The sequence below is a fragment of the Mastigoproctus giganteus genome, chromosome 11 (assembly GCF_048544385.1).
Source record: "Mastigoproctus giganteus isolate SK-2022 chromosome 11, ASM4854438v1, whole genome shotgun sequence".
Classification (NCBI taxonomy): Eukaryota; Metazoa; Arthropoda; class Arachnida; order Uropygi; family Thelyphonidae; genus Mastigoproctus; species Mastigoproctus giganteus.
The window spans coordinates 26682213-26709963 of record NC_143585.1 but is presented as its reverse complement, the minus strand read 5'-3'; the positions used below and the strand labels follow the sequence as shown (position 1 = coordinate 26709963).

General features: G+C 36.9%; 1 protein-coding gene across 1 annotated transcript in view; it reads right to left on the bottom strand.

Moving 5' to 3' along the window:
• Positions 1-27751, bottom strand: part of LOC150077823 (transcription factor E2F3-like) — a 72124-nt gene that overhangs the window by 42532 nt on the left and 1841 nt on the right. Inside the window, exon 2 of the mRNA XM_090384373.1 lies at positions 1864-1981. Coding sequence (XP_090240499.1) covers positions 1864-1981 — 118 coding nt within the window. The remainder of the gene's footprint in view (positions 1-1863; positions 1982-27751) is intronic.

Sequence of the window (27751 nt, the reverse complement as noted above, 5' to 3'; positions counted from 1 at the left end):
TTTTCTGTATTTATAAATGATATTGATGATGGTATATCAGGCTTAATGTCCAAGTTTGCAGACGATACGAAGGTTGGCAGGATTGTTAATGACAGTACACTGCTGCAACAGAATCTAGAAAAGTTGAGCAGATGGGCTGAGAGGTGGCAAATGAAGTTTAACATTGACAAATGTAAAGTGCTACATATGGGAAGCAGTAATCCCAGAGTAACGTATCAACTCTGTGGTACCACACTGACAGTGGTAGAGAATCAAAAGGATCTGGGGTAATTGTGTGCAGGCAGATATGAAGTTTTCTGAGCAGTGCAGACGGTCTGCAAGAGTAGCTCATGGTGTCTTGTCACTGATATACAGGAATTTTTCTAGCAGGGATAGGGAGGTGATTATTCCCTTGTATAAGGCAATGGTCAGGCCACACCTTGAGTACTGTATACAGGTCTGGAGGCCTCATTTTAAGAAGGATGTAGAGATGTTGGAATGAGTACAGAAGGGCAACATGATTAGTGAATTGAACAAAGGGTTGCTCTTACGAAGAAAAGCTTAAATTTTGCAAATTACAGGCTCTGGAGACTAGACAACTGCGAGTTAACCTGATTGCAGTGTGCAAAGCCTTAAATGGTTTGAGCATGCTCAATGCGGATTGGATTCTTCCTCATGCTCAGAAAATTGCCTAAGAGAGCATAAATTAAAATTGAGAAAAGACGGTTGTAGGATAGATGTACAGAAGTTTGCCTTTAGCCAGAGGGTAGTTGATTGCTGGAACAGACTTCTATCTGTTGTAGTGGAAGTTTGATAGCTTAAATAAATTTAAGGCTGAACTAGACAAACGTTTGGAGTGCCTGAATGGGTGAAATGGGAAGGTTTTTTTTTTTTTTGGCTAAAGCTGTATAAACTTGCTTTCTTGCATCATATGCCTCGACTAATGCTAATGCTAAAGTATTTCATATTTCTATTCAAAACAGACAAAACATTCCAAAACTGTATAAGGTCATCGCATGTAATGTAATATCATAATGTAATTATAGTTTTGTTTATTTTGTGTGTGTGTGTGTGTAGGGGTGGTATTCCAAATTTTATATCATAATATTGAACCATCTCATAATTTTGAATATCATGTATTTTCTTACCTAACATGAAATTATGGCTACTTGAACTAGTAAAACAAGTTCGAGTAGTTTGGTTTTTAATGGCGCATTGGCAGCTAAGGCCACAATGCGCCAAGTCAATCAAGTAGTTCAGTCAAAATCAAATTCCCCAAAACCTTAAAATCAAATCATTTCACAAATATAGATTTTGGAATCTTAATGCATACCACATTATGATTTCAATCTTAATAACAATCATTTCCATCTGCAATTTTTCTAGGCTCAGTATCTAACTGAAACAAGGTTTTCTTCACAATACGTGTTAAAATTCCCAAATTATGCCCTCTCCCCCTTGATTCTTTACATTTTAAAGATTATTTTTGCAAATATTATCAGAAATACCACCTATAAATTAACTACCATATAAAACTGCCTAGCCTAGCCTAACCTCTTCTTTTTTTACAACGAATTAAAAAATTTCTGTACTCCATTTTGTATCGTTTAAATAAATAGTTTTTTTCTGTTTACACTCCAGGATGACCAGATGGTCAGAGGAGTTCATAAGATAGGGAGAATACAAGAACCAGTGCCATATCTATTTATCTGATGCCCTTATTATTCTTCTAGTTTACAAAAAGGTTATAGCAATTCTTTAGCTTCCAATATTATTGAAGACATAACAGATAATTAAAATAAATGCTATTTACCATTCTAAAACATTTTTTAAAAAGTTGTGCATTATTTTTAAAAATAAGAATCTAAAATTATTTTTACTTACTTTTTGGACTAGTATTAGTTGAAATGGATATTGTTCTACCACGTTTAAGCCTGGGTGTACGGAATACATCTCTAGTAGTGCTAATATCTGCAGCCTCCAAATTTAACCTTCTTTTCACCTAGCAATTTAATTTATAATTAAATTTTATAATGAACTCTAATTTAAGTGTCATTCTTGTTAGAAATATATTTAGTTATTTTTTAAAAAAGCACAGTTTAAAGAACACACTCTCTACAGCAATCAAGTTTGAGCCAAATACAGGGTGAGAAAAAAGTTACTTTCTAAGGATAATTATTTTTATATTTGGCTCCACTGATTTGGAAACCCAAAGAAATCACAATTTGCTCACCAAACAAGCAACTATCCAGTTCTGCCGTAAACTCTCTCAGATTCTTCATCTCAACCACCTTGGGAGACAACCTATTTCAACAATTAATAACATGCTATATGAAGGCGAACTTCGGAAGATCTAATTGTTTACTGCTTCCTAAAACTTTTATATTTGCACATCACTTGTTATACTTTTACCTGACAATGTGTATATACCCTTTTCATTTATCCTGCTTATTCTTTTAACCTTTAAGGCCTTAAACCCCTCAGATCAGGTCACCCCTGAAGTGTCTAGTCTCCAGTTCCACATTTTATAGTGCTCCTCATAGGAACAATCTTTAGCACTCCCAACCAACTCTGTTGTCTTTCTTTGGATTCTCTCTCTCTCTCTAGAAGTTACGTTCTTTTATTAGGTGAGGCTTCCAGAGCTGATTATAATATTTCAAATATGGTCTCACCATAATTTATAAAAAGGAATAGTAATAAAAGGACAATATGCTCTTAATCACATTCATCATAAGCTATTAAGAAAGTACCTGCAATTTATTACGTGATACTTTTTCAAATTCTTTTAATACCAGTATACGAAAACTGATAATTAAAAATCATAAATAAAATCCCAATAGTTGTAAGTACTCTACTGGGATTTCACTTGGAATAGAAAAAAAAAAATAATGAATAATATTATATTTATTTATATATTATATAGTATTGATTTTATCATATGGTTAGGTGGCTGGCATAATACGTCTGATTTACTCTAATGTTGTTATCAACGATATCGGTGCAGGGTTTCTCATGAGATCTCACAGTCTGTCTGATAGTTAGCTCAGTTAGGGTGTTACTCTTAACTATTGGGATTTCACTTGGCCATGCCACTTATAACATAAGAAGTTAGTTTTATGATTTTTAACTTATAATTCTAAGTTTAAGTATATGTTAAAAGAGTTCTGAGTTTGAAGTAGAACCACAAAATAAATTACAGGTAATTTCTTAACAAAGAGGAATAATAATAATATGCCTCCCTGCCAGAAAAGCCACATAGATCATTGATAGTACACCATAAGCCTTCCTAAAAAATTTCATGTCTGCTCATATCATAACCTCTAATCATTCTCATCCAGAACCACTTTCAATTCAGTCCTCTAAATTGTAAACTCTAAACTTCAGTCCTCTAAATTGGCACCCCCAGGTACCAATTTAGAGGACTGAAGTTTAGAATTTTATACTCATATTGGGTTTTATAGTCATATACTCTAAACTTCAGTCCTCACATTTCTCCAAATGCAAAACCTTATATTTAGCAAAATTTAACAAACTTCAGTTGATATCCTTCAGATCACATATACTCAGTAATTACAGAATTATGACCATCTATCTATACAGTGACTTAGAGAGGAACAGGCATTCTGTGTGTTATCAGACACCCAGTCTAAAACAGTGATTATTATTATTATTATTAGCAAGGAAGCCCAAGGCTTATGCTGCACCAGCCAAAAAAAAAAATTCCCAAGTTACCCTAAGAGAGAGAGAGAGAAAGAGAAAGAGAGAGAGAGAGAGAGAGAGAAAGAGAAAGAGAGAGAGAGAGAGAAATAGAAGAGAATCACCAAGAAAGAGAAGAATGATGATATCCAGCTCAGAACCCTGGGTGTGCCAAGCCCATACTCACCAGATGCGAGCCCCCTTATGGATCCAATATCTTTCTATTACAGAAGATTTAAGAGAAGTCCGGTTGGCCTGCCTCCCTAAAATCGACTCATGCACACTTTCTCAATGGTAAGCCCAGTTACGTCACTTAGGTGGCAATGAACTTGTAGAGTGGTTCTCTTCAAGACGCCTGGTCAGCATGAAGAGGAAAAGACCAAACCCTCCAAGCATGATGAAACAAATGGCCCTCAGTCCCCAGCAGTTTTCACTCCCCCTCTTACAGCAGTGAGAGGATCAGAGTTGAAGCAGAGGGTGCTAAGAATCTCTGGGTACGACCAGGCTGCAATTCACGGAAACTGAACTTGGCCTGTTACAACGTAAGATCGCTCATCGGTGAAGACAGGATATTAGAGCTGGAAAAGGAACTAGAAAATGTGAATCGGAATATCATCGGTTTGGCTGAAACAACAAGAAGAAATGAATTAATTAAGTTTATCAAGTGGAAATCTGCTGTACACCAATGGAAACAGTTAAAGGAGCAAAGGTGGAGTTGGGTTTCTGGTCCACAAAGATATAAAAAACATTTTGGAATTCAAAAGTACATCACCAAGGTTCTTGTTGTTGTTATTTGTTTTTTTAGGAGCATTAGCAACTAAGGTCATATTGCTCTGGGGATATGTGGTGGTCATTCCCTGACTTTCCCACATCCTCCATATATTGGTGGTCATGGGCTCGAACCCCGGTCTAATCAAGAAGCGCTGCTATGCACTGCTGCTCCTGCCCACCTGGCTACGAAGGTGCCACATCACCAAGGGTGTCAAGACTAATACTCAAGATTTCTAAGGGATACAAGCTAAAAGTTATAATGATTTATGCACCAACTTGAGCCATAATGATGAAGAGATTGATGAAATGTTCACCGAAATTGAGTCTTTTAGATGAGCAGAAAACCCACTACACTATTATTATGGGGGACTTCAATGCTAAGGTTGTAAAAAGACAAAACAGAGCAGAAAGGGAAAACTGTAGGAAATTTTGGAATTGGTGAAAGAAATGAAAGAGGTGAAAGACTTGTGGAATTTGCAGTATCTCGAGGATTGTCAGTAATGAACACTTTTTTCAAGAAAAGGGTGAACAGAAAGAGTCCAAAGGGATTAACAACTAATGAAATCGACTTCATCCTCACTAACAGAAAATATATCGTGAATGATGTTACCGTCCGGAATAAGGTAAATGTTGAAAGTAATCACAGAATGGTAAGATGCACACTTGATATAGATGTAGGAAAGGAAAAAACTGACTCGAGTAAATAATAGAAGAGGAGAAAAAGCAGTATGTACTGGAACTTACGAATAGGTTTGAGCTTCTGCAGACTGCTCAGGACCAAGATATCGAAGAGGAATATTACAACTTTCTGAAAGTGATAAAGCCCAAGAAACCTCTACAGGGAAAAAGAAATCCAAAGAAGAAAAAATTAGTCAAAAAACACTTATGATGAACCGAAGGCGACAAATGAAGAGCAAGATAAACACTGACAAGTAAAAAACTGAGTATACAGAGTTATGCAAAGCCATTAGAAAGAGACCCAGAGGGGACATAAGAAGATTTAACACAATAAAAGTAGAACAAGCATTAAGGGAAAACAAAGGACTTAAATCAGCATCCATGAGCAGTAATACAGAAAGACAAATGATATTAAACTGCAGAATAGCAATGGTGTACTTATAAATAGCAGAGAAGACATAATTCAAATAGCAGAAGACTACTTGAAGACTACAGAAGACTGCATCGACATTCACACATGAGGAGTTATTCAGCGAGGGGAATGCCAGAGGTGTATTCAACTCTAGCAGTAAGTTACAGAATCTTGAAATAACTGGGAGTAAAGTGGAGGAGAAACTGTTGAAGATAAACACAAGAAAGGCACCCGGAGTGGATGGGATCTATCCAGTTATATTAAAGGAGGCAGCAAAGGAAGTAAGCAAACCCTTAGCCATAATTATGAGAGCTTCCTTGGACTCAGGGGAGGTACCCATAGACTGGAAATGTGCAAATGTGACCCCAATTCACAAAGGAGGATCAAAGGCTGACACAAGTAATTATAGACCTGTGAGCTTGACTTCTGTTCCAGGAAAATTAATGGAGGCACTGGTTAAAGACGCACTGCAGGATCATTTAGACAAGACTTCAGTTATAGCTCAGACACAGCATGGTTTTGTTAAGGGGAAGTCTTGCCTGACCAACTTGATTGGATACTATGATGCAGTCACAAAAGAACTGGATGCAGGGAATAACTTTGATATTATATACTTGGATCTTAGAAAGGCTTTTGATACTGTTGCACATGGAAGACTGCTACACAAATTGGAGCAGTGTGACATTGGAGGCAAATTGCTGCTATGGATAAAGGGGTGGTTGAGGGGGAGAAGACAGAGAGTGGTAATCAATGGACACTGCTCATCGTGGACTGATGTTATTAGTGGAGTCCCTCAGGGCTCAGTGTTGGGTCCATTATTGTTTTCTGTATTTATAAATGATATTGATGATGGTATATCGGGATTAATGTCCAAGTTTGCAGACGATACAAAGGTTGGCAGGGTTGTCAAGGACACTACTGACACTATGCTTCTGCAACAGGATCTGGAAAGGTTGAGCAGATGGGCTGAGAGGTGGCAAATGAAGTTTAACATTGACAAATGTAAAGTACTACACATGGGAAACAGCAACCCCAGAGCAACGTATCAACTCTATGGTACAACACTGACAGTGGTAGAGAATGAAAGGGACTTGGGGGTGATTGTGCAGGCAGATATGAAGTTCTCTGAGCAGTGCAGACGGGCTGCAAGAGTAGCTCATGGAGTATTGTCAATGATATACAGGAATTTTTCCAGCAGGGATAAGGAGGTGATTATTCCATTGTATAAGGCGATGGTCAGGCCACACCTAGAGTACTGTATACAGGTCTGGAGGCCTCATTTCAAGAAGGATGTAGAGCTGCTGGAACGAGTACAGAGAAGGGCAACAAGATTAGTGAATGGAACAAAGGGGTGCTCTTACGAAGAAAGGCTTAAGTTTTGCAAATTACAGTGTCTGGAGACTAGGCACCAGCGAGGTGATCTGATAGAGGTGTATAAAGCCTTGAATGGTTTAAGCATGCTCAATGCTGATGGGATTCTTCCTCTAGCTCAGAAAAATCACCTGAGAGGGCATAAATTCAAATTGAGGAAAGACAGATGTAGGATAGACGTGCGGAAATTTGCCTTTAGCCAGTGGGTGGTTGGTTGGTGGAACAGACTTCCATCCCTTGTGGTGGAGGTTGATAGCCTAAATAAGTTTAAGGCTCAGCTGGACAGGTATTTTGAACGAACAGAGGGGTGAAGTGGAAGTGGTTTTTTTTTTTTTTTTTGGCTGATGCTGCATAAGCTTGCTTTCTTGCATCAAATGCCTCTACTAATGCTAATGCTAATGCTAATACTATAGAGAATTATACAAGGAGCGAAGGAATGATGCCAGCAGTGGGGAAGATGGATTGCAAATTAGCAACACATACAACATACTCAATATTCTTCCTGATGAGGTAGAACATGCGTTGAAGAAAATGAAGAATCAGAAAGCCCTGGGGGAAGATGAAGTTACTGTAGAGTTGTTAAAATTGGGAGGAAGAGACATAACACAAAAACTGGCAAGGCTCTTCACAAAATGCATTAGAAAAGGTGTGACGCCTAGGCAGTGGAATAATGCAATCATAGTTTTGCTGCATAAGAAAGGAGATAAATCAGAAATTGGAAATTATACACCAATTAGCTTGTTATCCCACATCTACAAGTTCTTCACAAGGGTCATTACTAACAGATTAGAAAGAATACTTGATGAGAATCAACCGAAAGAGCAAGGTGGCTTTGGGACAGGATTCTCAAATATGGATCACCTTCACATAATATCACAGCTAATGGAGAAAGCAAATGAATATAAAACACCATTATGCCTGGTATTTGTGGATTATTTAAAGGCATTTGACTCCATACAGCATAAGGCAATGTTTCGGGCACTGGAAAGGCAAGGCATAGATACCCCATATATTATGATTTTGAAGAAAATGTATGAGAACGCTACCTCCTTTATTAGACTAGACCAAGACATTAGTAAATTTAAAATCGAGAAAAGAGTTTGACAAGGAGACAATATCTCCAAAGCTGTTTACTGCTGCTCTCGAGGAAGCTTTCAGAAGATTAGACTGGTCGCAGAAAGGAGTCAATGTGAATGGAGAGTACCTAAACAATTTACGATTTGCAGATGACATTGTGGTCATAAGCCATGATCCCAAAGAATTAGAGGAAAATCTTAATCAGTTATGCACAATCAGTAAGGATTTTGGACTAAAGATGAATATGGCTAAAGCAAAAGTAATAATGAACAAGTATTGTACAGAAAGGGACATAATGATTGAAAAGGTGGAGTCATATACTTATCTGGGACAAGTTATTAGCTGTAATAATGATAAATGGCTGGAAGTCAAGAGAAGAATAAATTTTGGATGGATAGCATTCAGGAAATATAGTCACATACTGAAGAGAAATATTCTAGTTTGTCTGAAACGTAAAATAATGAACCAATGTATACTTCCCACCATGACTTATGGAAGTGAAACTTGGGCACTTAACAAAAGAATGGAAGAGAAGCTGAGAACTACATAGCAAAGAATGGAACGAATTATATTGGGAATCAGACTGTTAGATAAGAAGAGAAACACATGGATTAGACAGCAAACTCAAGTAAAGGACATTCTTATCAAAACTAAAGAACTCAAATGGTCTTGTGCAGGATACATAGCTCAAAGACATGACGACAGATGAACTAAGAAAATAACATAATGGTACACAAGAGGAGCTAGAAGAAAACCTGGAAGACAATGACTGAGATGGATAGATGAAATTCGTGAGTTTGTGGGTAGTAAATGGATGGCCATTGTACAAAACAGAAGGAACTGGAAAGTTGCTGGAGAGGCCTTCATCCTGCAGTGGATTGAAAATGGCTGATGATGATCTACACAGTGTTTGGCTGCTGTTCTCACGGATAACAGCTGAAATTCACCTAGGCAGTTACTCCACCAGATGTCTGAAGATGTTCATAGGGAACTTGCAACCATGCTGCCTGCAAAGCTTTCCACAATGTCGGAACGAACAGATTATGGTTGCATTTCCATATGCCTCACTTCTGTTCCAAACATCCCACAGGTGTTCAATTGGATTGAAATTAGATGAATTTGGAGGCCAATCAGAGTGGGTGAAATCGTCACTGTGTTCCTTGAACCACTTGTACACTGTATGGAACTGATGATACAGCACATTATGGTCTTGGAACATCCTGTTTCTGTCTGAGAAAATAATGCAACATAACAAGGTGCACATGGTCTTCTATGAGTTGCCGTTACACCTCAGTAGTGAAACACTGGGTCATATCCAGGGGTCCTAGCTCTTGGCAGCAAAATAAGCTCCATATTAAGCAATCACTTCCACCTGACTAGACAGTGGGCAGCACACTTTCCAGCCCTCCAGTTTCCAAATAGCATGTTGTTGACACCACAGTGTTCACTGTTGACAATGATCAGCAGTGAGGAGAGGGTGTCTCTTGGGTCATCTGCTGAGGAATCCCATATGTCTGAGTGTGCGGCACATCGTCATTTGGGATATTGTTTTTGCATTGCCCATATTGTATTCTTCTTCTTTGGTTCTTAGCTGGCAGCTGGGGGAAGCGGTTGGCCACGCAACCAGAATGCTGCTGTAGGTGCTGCAGGGTTTCGGACTTGCTCTGTGATGTCCTTCAATACTTTACGATTCATGGCGTCAGTCCTGGCCTGGTTAAGGTCGAGACGTCGGCTCTTCAAGTCATTTTCCACTTGCTTGGCCCACGTTTTCCTAGGCGCGGTCTGTTGGATGCTCCATTGGGTGGGTCGTTGTCTCCAAAGGAGTGTGGAGTATTCTGTTCATGCCCATTCTACATACGTGGCCAGACCATCTAAGCCTTCGCTTCTGGATTTGGTCGGCAATGGTTGGTTGCTGTTGGCATCTGGCACGGATGGTATCATTAGTGATGCGGTCGCGAAGTGAGATGCCCAAGATCTGCCGCAGGCATCGCATTTGGAATGCCTCAAGTTTGTTTAAATCTAGCTTAAGACAAATCCATGTTTCCGATCAGTAAAGGAGAATGGGCAGGATCAAAGTTTGGAAGAGTTGGATTTTAGTCTTTGAGGAAATGTTGGTCCTCTTCCACAGACACCATTTGAGCGAGGCGAACGCAGTGGCTGCCTCTCCAAATTCTGCCGTGGATTTCCATGATGGATGCAACTTTCTTCTCCTGGACCAGCGACCCAAGGTATTTAAAGTCCTGCACTTGCTCGATCTGGACGCCTTAGAGATAGATGGTGGCTTGCGACCCATCTGTTGTCAGGGCCTTTGTCTTATCAGCATTGATCTTCAAACCGCATGGCCGGGCACTGTCGTAGAGGATATCCATGGCTTCAGCATCGTTATCGGCAAAGATAGCACTATCATCGGCAAACATCAGGTCAGTCACATAGTGATCCTTGTCATATTGTATGCCCCGTCTGTTTCTGAATGCTTGCCTCATAATGGCGTCGACCACTATGTTGAAAAGCAACGGGGAGGCTACGTCCCCTTGGCGGACTCCCGTTTGGATGGTAAATTCCTCAGATAAATCGTTCTGGATGTGCACCTAGCTGGTTAAACCACTGTATGCAGTTTGGAGGACACAGTCGAAAGCAGACTTAAAGTCAATGAAAACAATGACGGTTCACTGTCCACACTGGATCCTCTCCTCCATCAGCTGACGGATGGCAAAGATTTGATCACAGCATCCTCGCCCGGGTCTAAATCCCACCTGTTCTTCTTAACTGGTTTGCTCACAATGTTTTTGCAGCCTTGACTGGATGATCTTCATAAAGACCTTTCTGATGATGGAAAGGAGGCTGATGCCACGGTAGTTCTTGCAATCCCGGTTATCACCTTTCTTGTGGATCGGTACGATAATGGCTTTCCTCCATATTAGCGGAATTTCTTCAGTGCACCAGATGGTTTTGAGGAGTGAGTGTAGTCGGCGAAGCGATACGTTTTTCCCCCCGGCTTTGATCGCTTCTGTGGTGACTTGGTCCACTCCTAGTGCCCTGCCATTCTTTAGGGATTGTATGGCTGTTTCACTTCTACTGTAGGCTCAACATCGACCATGGAGACCTCGGGGGATCGATCGATAGTGTGGTTGCTGGTGGTCCCTGGGGTGGGTCGTGATTATACAATGCTTTAAAGAATTCAACCCACCGTTGCAGGCGTTCGGACATTAATTGCACAAAGGTCCCATCAGCATTCTTGATGTTGTCACTAGTCAATTTGGTCTTTCCACTCAGACATCTGAGGGTGCGGTACTCGTTCTTGGATGCCGCCACTTCAAGATCGTCTGCCACTTGGTTCCAGTATGCTTCTCTTTCCACTGTCATCCTCTGTCGGACTTCTCGGTTTAGCTGCCGGTACCGTTCAAAGTTGACCAACTTTGCCTGTTTCCGTTTGTCCATGAGGTCGAGGCACTCGTCTGATATCCATGGTTGCGTTCGACATTGGGTAGGTGGACATAGGGGCCTGGCACATTCCAGGATGGCATCAGAGATCTGCTTTTCTTCTTCATTTATATCCTCAGGCGCGGCCAGCATCTCGAAGCGGTTGGATAGGGCGATCTGATATGCCTGTTTGTTGGCAGCATTCATTAGCTGCCTCCAGTCCAGCTTGGCTGACCGAGATGACCTTTTTGCATGCCGTAATTTGAGCTGCACCTTAGCCCGGATGAGGTAGTGATCAGATCCGCAATCAGGTCCCCTCATGGCACGAACGTCCATGAGTGATGAGCGAAATTGGGCGTTGATCAGAATGTAGTCCAGGATTGCTGAGTCCTTGCCAGATGGATTTCACCATGTAAGTTGATGTTTTTGAGGATGCTGGAAATGGCTGTTTCCGATGATCAGGTTGTTAGATGCGGCAAAGGACAACAAACGTAGTCCATTGTCATTGATCTTCCCATGGCCAAACTTGCCCATTGTTGTTTCCCAACCAGATCTGTCCACGCCAATGTGGGCATTAAAGTCCCCTGCGAGGATGATCACTTCTGTCTGTGGAATTGAATCCAGCGTATGTTGGAGCTGGTTGTAGAAGTCATTCTTGGTCGGGTCCAGGCTAGTCTCAGTTGGTGCATAGGCGGAGATAATATGGGTCTTGATGGTGCCCTTGACAGTAAGGACTGCCAGGCGGTCCGATATTGGTTAGAAAGCGATCACACTACTGGTGGCCTGAGCATCGACCATAAAGCCCACTCCTGCTGTTGAACAGTGACCTGCCATCAAGCCCATACCTGATGGCAGGTACGCCATCAAGTATGGGCTTGATGGCATACCTGTAAATGTAAAGTTGACGGTTAATGGATTACAATGTGCTGCACCCTTTGCTCACCACAAACATCCACCTTGCTTTACAGTTCTGTAGGTTGGAGGTGGTTTGACACCTCAACCACAGTGGGCACTGAGCAACTGACAAGATGTGCCATTTCCAACCTGGAAGCACCTGATGCACAAACTTCCACAATCATGCCCTTTTGAAACTCCATGATATCTTTACTATGTCACATAACTGCTACTTTATTACTTTTACTTGCATGACCAGATGCAAATGACCACTGCTCTAGGGAGAAGCTGTTCAGCTTTTCATACTGCAAGCTATGCAGTATCATCCATCATAGTGATCTCTGAGTATATATGTAACCAATCCAAGTCATCTGAAGTACCATAGCCCGGTCCCAATTATTTACTATTCTACCTACCCTTAAATCAGCAACACCTTTGACAGTTCTCACTCTATATGCTCAACATATCATTGAGGAAAACTATAAATATGAGGGGTCCCAATACAGACTCCAGAAGAACTTACTCACTACACTAGTCCACTGATTACCACCCCCGCTTCTTTCACTGTGTCAAGCCTGAATAACAACAAAATGCCTTTGAGATGTCTAGAGCAATTACTTCCAATTCTTCAAACTTTTCAATGCCATTTGTTCCACAAGTGGATATGGGCAAGATTTTATTACTCCTGGCTATGTCGCCATGATGAGTATTATGGTTCCTAGTACTTGTACCGTACATAGCAGCAATAAAGAAATTTAAAAATAGAATCTTTACTGATAACAAATCAGACAGCACATTTCAAAATGTAAGGTTGGCGGTTAATGGATTTCTCCATTACTTGAGAGAGGGGGGGGGGTCAATGTAAGAAGTCCAAGTTTAATTAGGTAGGAAAGATTTTGCCTTCCTTTTTAAGAACAAGCCACACACACACACAAGTAAATTTCTAAGAAAAATCATCAACAGAATATGGTATAAAAAGACAACACAAAGTATAATTAAAGCATGGGTTTTATAAACTGGTTAAAGGCTACCTGAAAGAGAAGGCTGCAAGACTTTCTCATTTATTATTATTTTTTTATGAAAACCCAAATGTGGCACTAAAAGAACAGGTTTATAACATAATATTATTATGCAGCAGTTGCAAGGAAAGGGAGTAAATACAGTAGTGCACCCACAATTTTTAATTAGGGAAGGCTGAGAATTTGGCCTAGAGAAAAATTAGTTTTTTGTTTTTAATTGAGTCTCTTTACAAGGAACTGAAACTCAGCAGCTACTCACCCCAGGTGCAATAATATACTTTAGGAAACAGTGCAGCAGAGAGAGAGAAAATAGTAAAAAGGTAAAGTGCAGCCATTATCAACCCGCTGCAGGATGGAAGCCTCCTAAACAATTCATGCTGAGGGAAATGGACCATAATCTGCCACGCTGGTCCAGTGCGGGTTGGCAGATCAACCGTATTCAGCAGTCAGGGGCTTGAACCCCGGTCTATTCAAAGAGTGTGTGCTGCTGCACTCCCGCTCATGACCACTCGGCTACGGAGGCAAAGGTGGCCAAATGCTGCAATCAATGGCATTAGCAAATGAATGGAGAAAACTTATACAACTTGACATGTATTCATTTGGACATGTGTCAAGTTGCACAAGTCATAAATTTTCAAAACTGCTTTTGAATTTATTAATAATTTGTCTGCAACAATTGTGAGATTTAATGTATGCAGAAAAGAAAGTTGGAGAGTTTCCTGCAAACCAGTTAACTGTCTTGAATAGTGTCGTATTTTTGTAACAAAAAGGTTAAGATTAAAGCAGAACAAGGAATTAAAGACTTTACAGGGCAACAGTTTACAACCTGTCTCAGAAGACTTAATTCACCTCTGCAGTATAGCAACTTGTCTTGAGAATGGAATTCCAAAGCAGATCTGAAATGTTAGCATCAACTGCAATTTTTAGTTAACTGAACGTTCCTTTGTGTAGGAAATCCTCTTTTCACCTTTTGGCAACAAGAAATAAATCATTTAATTTGAAAATATATGTGGAGTCTTGTGTTTTTACCCTTTGAAATGTAATTTAGGAATAAAGCTATTTCCTCCCATAAAAATGATTTTGGTTATGACATTTGACTACTATTACGATAAGGAAATTTAAAATAGTGGGAAAGTAGAAAATGGGAAGATAATTATACACATCACTGGCATTATTATAATACCAAAAGAAAGAAGAAAAAAAAAAAATGCAGACAGACAGTTATGGGAAGGGAATTCCATGGGAAGTAGATCCATAACAATTTATTTATGATTGTCAAGTTTTATATACATAAGGGACAACATTCATGGCAAACCTGAAAAGATCAAGAACGTTGGATAAATGATTAGAACAAGCTGTTCTAATTAGCTTGTTCTAGTGGCAATGTGATTAGTTCTGACAGATAAGAATAAAATAACAATTAATGACAGATAACTAGCAACAAAAATTACCATAGTATTTCTACCAACCAAGTACAATATATTAATTTTAATTTTCGTTAATGATATTGATGATATCACAAATTTCATGTCAAAATTTGATGATGATATTACGTTCAACAGGGTTGTTTAATACTGAGAAACAGGGGAATGCAACAAGATATTGTACGTCTTGTTGCAACAAGACCTAGATAAACTATATACCTGGTCTGAAAATGGCAATTAACCTTTAATGCTAGTATATGCAAGGTTCTACAACTGGATCTCATTAAATTATAAATGGGGGATGCACTCAACACTGGTAAAAATGAAAATGACTTAGAAGTTGTAATACAACAAAAATAGTTTCTCATGCCAAGGCCCATACACACTCACAGCATATTGTGTTTATAAATTGCATGTGTTTTATGATCAGTTAACTGGGTTTATAAGAAAAGAAACAATGCTACCCTCAACTGAGATTCTCTCAACTCTGGTGTGAAAAAGTCCATAAAAATTCCTCCCATCTTTGCTGAGATTCAATAAAATTCCAGAAAAAATGGAGGGAAATTGTAACCACTGTGATAGCTGTGAGGATTGGGATTATAATACAGCTGGTGTGATATTCTCTGAACAATATAAAATATTGGAAAATGATGCAAAAGAGAAAGTTTATACTCCACCAGACAGGGGGAAAAAAAAAAAACACCTTACTAACTTCATTTACGCATCCCTTCCAATAATCTAACCAATTCTTTAAAAATTTATTCACACTCCCTACTTCCACAACCCTAGGTGGAAGGTTGTTCAAAATATTAATTACTCTGTGACTGAAGCCATATTTTTACATACCTATTCTAGAAACTTCCTTTTCTGCTTTAGTTCTAACATTAGTTAGAATTTCAAATATTTATAAGAACTAAGAAACTGATACATACAATTTGGAAAATATCATACACTGCAACTAGTCTTGCAGGTCTTTGTTAGTGTAAAAACAATGGTATGGAGTAAACAAAGACTTGCACATTGTCCTTGCATCTATGTACATACATAGTCTATCAAATGCTTGGCTATGCACCAGTGCCATATGATATTTGGAATATAAATTGCCATTTATACCTAACAACAGTGCTTTACGACCAATTCTTGGGCCATGAAAAACTTTTGCAAACCCATTTTTGCCACTGAACCCCAATATATATAAAAACAGTAATACATACATGTACAAATTAAATAAAAAATCAATAACAAAATACATGCAGAACCCCAAGACCCCTTTGGAAAATTTCACAGGTCTGTGGAACACAAAATGAAAACCTCTGCCTTAGAGGATACACTAGATAACCTTGAAACTGAAAAAAAAAAAATTACTAAGACTGATGCTGACATTCTATGTTCATGGTCAAGATTTCTTATCTCAGAAACTGTTGCAGAATTATTACAAAGTATCAATGTGTTCATTAAATCAGCTGCCAATCATACCACAGACAGAATAACTTGACATCTGGAGAATTATAATTCAGAGAAAGCATTCTAAACAGTTATAAGAGCAAAGTCCAGATGTCCAAGCCCATAAAGTTTCAAAATGTTTTTTCTGCTTAAACTGTGAATACTAACAAATCAATGTTGACTTAAATATAGAAACATTAAAGAGAACAGATAGGGGGAACTAAACTGAGAGGAAGAGTGTAGTGGAAGGAACATGTACCTAAAACTTTTTTGAATACTTTAAACAGAGAGCCAACACATCATACTTTACAAGCCAGTTATAAACAAATTTTGACTGGCATCCACTGAAAACACCAAAGCCAATGTGAAATATCACAACTTTGATGATACTGTAAATTAACCACAGTAAAACGACCAATAAATGAAACAACATAAAACTCTATCTTGGTTTAATTTTTCACTGCACAAGGGCCACTATTGTACAGATCTATTGTATTAGCCAGCTGATAGTGCATTGTCAGTTGCCATTTAATGCAATGATTTGTGTGACATTCAAAATGTCTTTTGGGCTTCCCAACGAGATAGGACTCAGGGTCATACTGCTTTTAATTTTAAGTTGTTTCATTTATTGCCATTGCTGTGGTTGGTGTATAGTATCAAAGTAATGATATTTCACATCATTTAGCTTTGGTGTTTTCTGGGAATGTCAATCTAAATATGTTTATAATTGGCTTGTAAATTATTCGGTATTGGCTTTCTATTTAAAATATTCAAAATATTTTTAGGCGATACGTATCCCTTCCATAGCACTCTTCCTCTCAATTTAGTCCCCCCCCCCATTCTGTTCTCTTTAGTGTTTCTATGTTTAAGTACTGGTTTTCACTGTATTCACTTCTTGCAGAGCATACCCATTCTGCTGACCTATCTTAATTTACAAGTGTCACTCATTTAAATTATGTTTCAGGCAACATGTTGTTGGTTATGCAATGAAGTCACCGATGTTTGCCTCTCTTTCTTTATTTTGTTTTTCTTTATTTCTTTTTGTTATTCTTTGCAATCTATTTTAACTGTAATTTTAATTTATTTATTTACTATATATATATATACTAATTTTAATAGTTTAATGCTTTAAATCTTGACCTTTGTTCCACAAAGTAGGATCAAAAAGATTGAAGACAATTTTTATTTACACAATTAATCTTTACATAAAATTACATACTAAATTTTTCAAAATTGGCTATTTACATATTTTTTCTATCAGCTATAGTATTGTGAAAGAGCTTATTTGAAACTTTTTTTTAGAAAGTTTGATGATTGCATTTGTCACGACTTCTGCTTCACTGAAAAATCTTTGTCCCTTTAATGAGTTTTTTTTTAGTTTGGGGAACAAATAAATTTGGCTCATGTTCAGGTGAATAAGGAGAATATTGCAAGACAGAGTGTCACTATCGGTGACAGGAGATGAAACTGCTTTCATTTCTTGAATGGTGATCACCAATTTCAACCAATTCTTTTTGAAAATTTTTGTCTCTATCCAATTGCTATTAAAAACTTTGAAACAAAGAAAATGCATAATCTTTTCATATTTATAATATAGGATAAGATGGCTTGCTAACTACCATATGATGATATTCCAACTTGAGAGGCTGTCTTCAATTCTTTCTTGATGACTGGCCTAAATAACTTCTAACATGAGAGACAAGCTTAAAATTTGTTGACATTTAAGGGAACTTTCATACTGTGCATCATCCTCAACAATGCAGTGTTGGCCTTTCAGGCACCTTTGCCATTCAAGTATCCTGTTTCTTGAAAAAGGTTTTTCCCCACATTCTTCAACAATCATTTTAGTTTCAGGGTAATTCCTTCAAACAGTAGTATTTTTTATAGAACTTTGTTCAGGGGAAAAAAAAAAAAAAAAAACCTTACTGTCACCAGCAGATAAAAATAGACCTTTGCAACCAAAATGCCACCTATTCGGAAAAAAAAAAAAAAAAAAAAAAAATGGAGATATTCTCTTGTTCCAAAATAAAATAAAAAGTTTTTCCTATTTTTAATCTTTAGATAGTTTCAACGAATTCAGTTCTGGAAATTTTTGATCCCACTTTGTATGCAAGGCCCTACTGGCTATTTGTAATTAGAGCAGGGGCATCAAGAGAGGGGCAGGGGAATCCACCTAGACCAGTGGTTTTCAACCGGGGTGCCGTGGCACCTTAGGGTGTCGCAACAACAATTCAGGGGTGCCACGTAATTTGGGTTTAAGTTACTTAAACTTATTTTTTTAAATTTAAGTGTTTATTTAATTATAAAAAGGTGTACAATATTTTTAATTTTGTGGTGATTTATAATTGATGTTTACTTAGTACCTCTATAAAGAATAAAATTATTATATACTGTATATATATAATTTGTATTATGAAATGTAATTTTTATAATTATATTATTGTAATAACTATCATATAACATATATATTTTTTAATATTACACACACACACACACAGAGAATTGGATCTAACAGGCAGAAAATTGAATGGAGTGCCACAAAATAAAATAAATAACTTAGGGGCGCCGTTATTAAAAAAAAAGGTTGAAAACCACTGACCTAAACCAATGAAATAAGTTACAGAAAAAAAGGATTGAAGAGAAAAGGTGGGCACAAGGCTCTTTTCCCAAGAGTCCATGCTGGCTATTGAATGGTCTAATTAGAGCCACTGTTATTCTCACTCATCAAATAAGGAGCATTATTATTTATTATTTATTTATTTTTGGTAACACTACAATGGCATCATTTGGATGTAGAGAGGTGGAAGGTATTATTTATACAGTAATAAATACCATAAATAGGGGAGGAGGAAAATAATTTTACTTCCAGACTTCAATATGAATAACATTTCTGAAACTACTGGAAGCTTTAGTACAGGCAAAAAATAAAGCATTTGATTTTAAAAATAAGCTCTTATTACTTTAGTTCATCTGCTTGAAAACCAAGGTTTTGACAAAGAACATAAAATGGAATTAGGAAAGATGGTTTCAGAGAAATTTTTGATCAGTATTCAAAACAATAATTCAACAAAGGTAAAAAAAAAGATTAAATCTGTTGAAAAAGTTTGAGTGTCCCCAACCAGTCATGACAAAAAAGACAACACAGTACTGTGTTATTTTCTCAAACTATTTTAATACACACATTGAAAGAGTACCCTACTTCCTCAGTATATTGTTGCTGGATTTTGGTTTGGTTTTTATGACACATGGGTGACTAAGGCCATGATGCACCAAGTCCACTGTTGCTGGAAAACCAAGGATAACATTTGATATTCTGGTGGATATGTGAACATTTTGTGTTGGATCATTAGTAACAGCCGCTATAAGATGGACTGCTGTCAAAAAACAAAGTCCAGGTAGAGTTATGAACAATGATGACTTTACTGTTTGAGAGGGTTAACTTGAAAGTCAAGATTAAAGAGAAGAATCAAAGATACAAATGATTTGAAGAGTTAGCAGAATGATCAAATGAATCTTGCAGAATTGAGCATAAAGATTTTGGTCCAAACAGGGTCAAAAAAAAGCAACTTTAGTGTAGATAATCTCTGACAAAGGTTAGCTGTGCAGACTTATGCATAAAACATAACCATTAAAAATAGAATGGACAGTGGTAAACTAGACAAATCATAAAACATACAACTCAGAAAATTGTAAGTGTAAATGAAATACTCAGGATTTTCCATTTATTAGGAAAAATTTAAAGATTGTTCTTTTTTCTGGCTGCTACAAGTCATATCAATTAGATACTTTGGTCATGAAGCACAGACTCGAAAACAGTACAACCAGTAGATGCAAACTGATGGTGTTTTGATTAAAAAGTCACTGATTAAAGAAATGCAGGATCATTTAGACAGGAATGCAATTATACTGCAGTCGTAGCATGGATTTGTTTTAGGGAAATCATCTTAACCAATCTGATAGCTACTACAAGTCGTCGTAATGGAACAGATGCAAAGAATAATTCTGAATCATGTACCTAATTTCAAAATTTGTTTATCTTGAAGGGTCTCAGGCACATCAGCGACTGAGGCCATATTCTGCTGTATATATTATGTCTGTAAATTGTGCGTTCCGTGGTCGATTTGCTGCTTTGCAGGAACAAAAACCAGAGTTCCCATTTTAAAAAAACCATACTACACTTGCCTGAGACAGCCACACTGTGAAAAGCACCCATAAAAATTTCTCATGTCATTGACAGGATTCAAACTCAGGTCTTTCCCACCCAACCTGGAGAGGACCCAGTATTCTTTGATACTGTACCACATATAAAATTGTAGCATAAATTAGAGCAATATGGCATTAGAGGAAAGTTACTACTATGGATAGAGGTCAGGTTAAGTAGTAGAAGACAAAGAATAGGGATAAAGTGGTGGTTATCCCATTGTACAATGGGATAACCACCACTTTATGGTTAGGCCACACCTTGAATACTACATACAGATCTGTAGGCCTCATTTTAAGAAGGATGTAGATCTGCTGGAATGGGTGCAGAGAAGGGAGGCAAGATTGGTTTTACCAAGAAAGCCTTCTTGCAAATTGCAGCACCTGGAGACTAGGGCACTTGTGAGGTGATCTGATTGAAGGTTTTAAATGGATTGAGCAAGCTCAATGCTGATGACATTCTTCCTCTCACTCAAACTACACAAACAAAGGGGCCATAAATGCAAATCGAGGAAGGTTGGTTGCAGGAGATATGTGCAGAGGTTTGCCTCCTGCCAGAATGCAGCTGACTGATGGAACAAACATCCATCTGTTGTTGTGAAAGTGGGTAGTTTGAATAAATTCAAGGAAGAACAAGGTGGGGTGGACAGGTGATGCAAGAATTTTTTTTTTTTTTTGCTGATGCTTTATAAGCTAGCTTTTTTTTGCATCATATGCCACCACTAATAAAAAATTATTACTGCTCTTCATACACTAAATGTGATGAGTGGAATTCCACAGGTCAGCGTTGGGCTCCTTACTGTTTTTAATATTTATTAATGATACTGATGATTTCATCAGTTATTAATGATACTGATAATGATTTCAAGCTTAATGTCTAAGTTTGCTGATGATGCAAAGATGGGCACAGTGGTTAATGACAACAATGAGGGTATGTTCCTTCAACAGAATTAACATAAACAAAAGAGAGGGGTTGGAAAATGGCAATTAAGGTTTAAAGTGATAAATGCATAGAATTCCATTTGGTACCAGTAATGCCAGAATACATTCTTTTTTGGGTGGCCAAACTCAAATGGAGTGTGAAAAAGATCCAGAAGTAACTGTACAGTCTGACACAAAATTTTCTGAGCAGTGCAAACATGCTACTATAACAGCTCATGAGGTTCTGTCCATAATATATAGGAATTTTTCCAGCAGGCACAAAGAGGTGATCAGCCCATTGTATACGGCCATGGTTAAGCCACATTTGGAATAGCATACAGGTTTTAAAACCTCATTTTAGGAAGGATATAGATCAGAGGAACAAGGTTAGTTTGAGGGCCCAAAAGGATATTCCTGTAATAAAAGACTGGGGTCCTGTATATTGTAGTCACTGAAAAGTAGGGTCTGTGTACTGAACAACTAAATGAAGTCTATAAGGTTTTAAAAGGATTAAGGAAACTACATGCTGATGGCATCTTTACTCTTTCTCAGATGTCAGAGAGAGAGAGAGAGAGAGAGAGAGAGAGAGAGAGAGAGAGAGAGAGAGAGAGAGAGAGAGAGAGAGTGTCAAATTGGAAAAGGATGATTGCAAAATAGATGTGTGGAAATTTCATTCAGCTGGAGAGTAATCAATCATTGGAATAATTTCCAACTTAGTGTTGTAGAGGTGAGTAGTTTGAATAAATATTTTAAGGAAAGACTGGTTGTTATTTTATTTGGTTTTTAGGAGCATTAGCAACTAAGGCCATATTGCTCTGGGATATGCGGTGGTCATTCCATGACCTTTCCGCATCCTCCGTATTTGGTGGTGATGGGCTTGAACCCCAGTCTAATCAAGAAGCGTGTGCTATACACTGCTGCTCCTTCCCACCTGGCTACGGAGGCGCTCAAGGAAAGAGTGGACACACAAAGTTTAGTTTTTTTGCTAGTGCTGTACAAGCCAGTACTAATACATAATACTAATATCATTAATACAAGGTTTATATACTATATGAAACGATCGACTTCCAGCTATTTTTTTCAGTTCAATATTTTCAAGGACAGTAGCTATATTTAACTACATTCATTTCAGACTGCTTTTCCACATTCAGTTCTGGGCCCTTTATATAAAAGGTGAACTTGAAATTATAATTTATATTAAAATATAAACATCAAAAATATGAGACCATTTAGATTTTATTCATTCATGAAATTATTTATTCTTGAAAGTTTGTTCCTTAACAAACTGTCCAATCATAAGAAACCCTAAAAAGGAAAGACATTGCAAATTTAAATTAAAAAATGACTACAGCCTGGTAAAGCTTTATCAAATAATGAAAAAATATCATCCAAGAGAAAGAGAAGTTCATTTCCAACAAGAACAATCTTTGTTTTTTTTTTAAATTTTGGAAGCTTTATATTTGATTAGTAATAATGATATATATCTTCAGATAAGAAAAGAAAAAAAAATATTTTTAAGACACGTAAAAGATATTGAAATTAAAGATTATTAAACAAAAATAATTTTTAAAAAATTAGAGCATGAGAGAAGAAAAAATATGCGAATATCAAAATTTATGGTTTAGTAATAAAGTGACAAAGCAATGTAAAAATCACAAGAGGGAATAATACTAACCAGAAAGAGTACATAGCTTCCATCTGTTAAAATAGCAGAATAAACAAGTATTACACAGCTTTAAAGATTCTAATGAAACAAATATTAATCAAAAACTTGAAATTGTTTCTCTATCCTCTTAGTTTCCTTTCAAATGTTTTTTTTTCTACTATGTTACAGATTTTCAAATCTGACAAAAAACTAAAAACAACCAACTTGTTCTAATTAAATAAATTGTGTACAGACACTTATACACTATGTTTATGATATTGGTTTATTGTAAACCAAATGACCAATACACACATATATATATATATATATATACACACACACATTCATATCCCTATATCTAGTACAATTTAACTGACCAAGGGTACATTTCAGAATACACTTTGGGACTTCATCATTCCAAATTAACACTAAACTAGACAAAGGGGGAAGAAAGGGGGTAAGATTATGAAATAATGCCTAAATTATATTCAAATAAAAATAATATATAAAAATATTTAAATAAATATATATATATATAAAAAAGAGAGCTTTGAAAACTTAAATATCAAATGAAAATTACCCCTCCCCCAAATAATGAAAACCCCACAGTAAGTTTCAGCATTTTTCTTACTAGAAGAAGCTAAAAAAACTCACTTAATTCCAAATGTGGAAGTGCTCCAGTCCAAAAATGATGCAAGGTAATGGTGAGGAACATCTAGATGTAAACTGGTTTGAGGTTATCCTTCTTAATCACCAATAACAAGTGGATTCACTAAAGGAGCTAGTATAATCTCAAACCATGGAAAAAATTTAGGTAAACCAAAGATGGGCTTAAAATAGATATGAAAAAATATAACTAAATCTTGTTTAAAAAAAAAAGTCCAATTAAGAATATTTTTTACAAACCCTATCATCCAACTAGGTTGCATTTTAAATTTTCATGCTTATTTGGAGCATTTCATTATTTTAGGGTGGTGGACAAAACTAAATTTCATTTGATATTTAATATTTTTAAAATTGGTTTTTTTGGAGATTTTTTTTCAAATTGATATTAGAAGTAGCCATAGTTTTATCATATAATAATCTTATCCATTACTTTCTTTTTTCCTTATCTCTAGTTTATTTTTATTTTGACACCAAGGAGTCCCAAAGTTGATTTTGAAATGCAGCCTTACAGTTAATTAATCTACTAAATGTTAATATGGATATATAGGAAAAGCATACCAAAGGAACCTCATGAGGTGCACAAATGATGAAGGAAATAACACCACACAACAATGGAAACAAAACAGAAGAGAGGGACTTTATTCAAAAATGGCAACATAGAACTGGCTGCCATGATACAGATGCATCACTGCCAAAGATGGAACAAGGGGAAGAGGTGGTCCTCAGTAGGAGATATGGCCACCCCTTAATGTTGATGCAGGTTTGCACCACCTGTCCATACTTAGAACAATGTTGTTGATAAGTTCTTGCAGTACCATCATCCATTCCTCTGTCAGTGCCATCTTCAGCTGGTGAACATTTTCTGGTGGGTGTGGATGTGTCGCTAAGCATCTCCCCAGAGCATCCAATATGTGTTCAATGGGATTTAGATCAGTGGAACGGGCAACCCAACACATACGAACAATTTCCTCACTTTCCAAAAGCATATCAACAGCTGCAATGTGATGGGGTGTGGTGTTATCCACTATCATCCTCGGGGCCAATGGCACCTTGGAACAGATGCACATGGGGAAGGATTACCTCAGTACAGTAGCGTGCACTGGTTACAGTACCACCTTCCAGTATCTGGAGTTGTGTACGTCCATCCAAGATAATGCCTCCCCATGTGAGAACACCTCGACCGCCATATCAATCCCTTTCAGTGATGTTTGCAGAGTGATACCGTGTGCCAACCTTTCTCGCCAGATTAACTGACATCCAGAATCGCTGCTGAGACTGAATCTGCTCTCATCAGTAAAGAGTACCTTAAGTAAAGATTTTGTGGTTGTAACCTTTAGAAATAGTTGGTCCTTAAGTTTTGCACACCAGTGTATGTATTCTGATCACATAGTTCTCAATAAACCAATTTTCATAAACAAATATGGTGTATAGATGCTTTTAATATACAATCATTAGTATTAACAATGCTATGCTTTTCACACAACACTAAAACTTGGAATCTAGTCAGGATATGAATCCCAGCCATGGGCAGCTCATCGATAAATATTTTATCTGGCAGATTACAGATAGAATTACTTAATCAAAATTTATGGATAAATGATTACAAGAAAAGTAACAAAAGGCACAACTGAAAGGAATATCAAAAATATTCTTTCCCTAAATAAATGTAGCAAAAACAATATGAAAAAGGATTAATAAGTGCAATAATGTGACTTTCCCAACCCCCACCCACCTTATTATTTAAAATTTTATTTACTGTTTTTTGATAATCTGATTGTGATATTTTATTTTGAAAATTAAAATACAACAATCATTACTTAAACTGTGACAGCTACTTTGTTTTCCCCTTAAATCAATCCCATGCAAGCAGAATTCAAAAAATTCATACTTTCTATAAATTCTTTATCTTTAACTGCTGACAGCAATGGCATATCATCACAAACTTGGACCCTGGTTTATGCAACATAATTTACTTTTTATATAAAACTTTCCCTTTTGGGCCCCCTCAAAGAAGAAAGCTAGTGTTCTGCCCAGAAAATTGTGCCAGCCAGGTGGGGAAGTGTAATACATTGCAATATTATAAAATTTTCTGTTATTTATAAATATGACTTAAGCAATCCAGAGCAAAAATTAATTGTATAATTTAACATTATGTGCTCCTGTCACATTGACCTCGATTTTACAGTATGTTCGAATTAATACTGAGCAAGATCAGTACCATACAGTACCGCAAGAATCACTTAAATTTTAGCCGGAAGGTCAGTTAAAATTCACCGGGTGGTGTGGCCATTCAATAGGTTCTGGGGAGAACACTGAAAGCCCTAGTTCAGCAGCCCCTCCAACACTATAGAATGATGCACCACTGGTTGGTTGACATTAGTTGGCTGTTTGAAGCTATGCCAATTCCATACTTTGTGGAATCAGCATAAACTGAATTTATTTTAAAACATTTCTTGTTTTAAAATAAATTCACAGTATTATCCTGTTCTGTTGATATGAAAGATGGGCACACAGAGAAAACTGCAGAGTTCAATAACAATCATCCAAAAAAAAAATCCAAATCTCAATTTGTGGCAAAAAATATTATATTTAAGGAAACAAGTTCAGTTACTGATAGAGCACATTATGGTTGTATGAGCAACGCAAACCAGCAACAAAAAGAAAAAAGTTTAAAATAAAATCAGATTACATTGATTCTAGACTTTATGAACACCCTTTATGTCTATAAATCACATGTATTTTATAGTCAGCTTGATCTGTTTTGAATTTCCAGGAGATAAAACCATGCAACCTTATCCAAGACTTATTAGCTTGGCCAATAATGTGACAAATGAAAAAATTCCTCCCATCTCAGCAGGATTCAAACTCATGCCTTTTATATATAGCATGGAAGGGAAGCAAACAAAATTACCATGCTAAGCCACAAAAGCATAACAAACTAATTTAGAAACTGATGACAAAAATCTAAATGCAATATTTTATTGCTTTTATCATTCCTATCATACAAATTAAATTATAGAAATCACAGATGATTTGGGGATTGGCAAAAATTGATACAACTGTCTGCCAGACATTTTAACACTTAAAGAAGAGGCATCACACTAATGAATTTAAAGTCCTTTACACTTTTCTTAAAGGAAAACTAAAAAGTATTCACTTCCAAGAACAAAAGTTTCAGTCCTTGGCTGACATTCATGTACAGAAATAGCAATTACTAGCAGAAAAGTAGTGGAAATCTCTCTCTCTCTCTCAAGTTGTGTGGCTATCTTCACAGTGCAATGTCAAGGAACTTGTTTGTTATTTTTAAATTATCAACAACTGAAACTCCAAATGTCTACACTTTTTAAAATGCTAACCCTAAATATGAAAAATTTGACAATAACACTGTGATTCCTCCAATATGTTTATCCTTTGTATATTTATTTCACAGAAAACAAAATCAGGCCAAATGAACACTAAAAAACTTAGCAACTTAATATTCCTAAAGTTTGTCATGAAATAATTTTCTTTCTTTGTTTTTAATTATAATGATCAATTCCAGTGGCACACCTTAGGAACTTGAACCCCCAATGCAATTTTTTTTTTTTTTATACCACTGATTGTTTCTCTCTTTCTCTACCAATATGGTAAAACTATTTAAAGCTTCAGGCTGAGGTCTTCAGCTGTTTATTCAATTATATTCACAATTATCAAACAAAAAAACACATATTTAATATTAAACCTAAAGTTGTGTGCCAGTGCTGCATAGTACAGACTCATTATGTAATAGCAATATATTACATAACAGGTATGTGTGAAGTCAATGCCCAGAGGAAAACAAGAAATGTTGTCCCTAACCACCATAAAAAAAGGTCACAGTAATGCTATATTCATTTTGTCACTGCCCCACTACATGAAAAGGTTTCTACATTAATACCATTTATTTTGCTGCCCCTGAAGGCTAGACCTGGATGCAGCCACTTCTAGGCTTCCATCCTAATAAGCCCCTGACTGTATAGTTCTACATAAGGAAGAAACAAGCAACTAAGCAAAAACCTCCCATTTAAAAGACCCAATTAAAACCACAAAAAATCGATAATTACACTTTCCCTCTGAAACTGTCGAATTGAAATGAGTTGATCATATCACACAAATA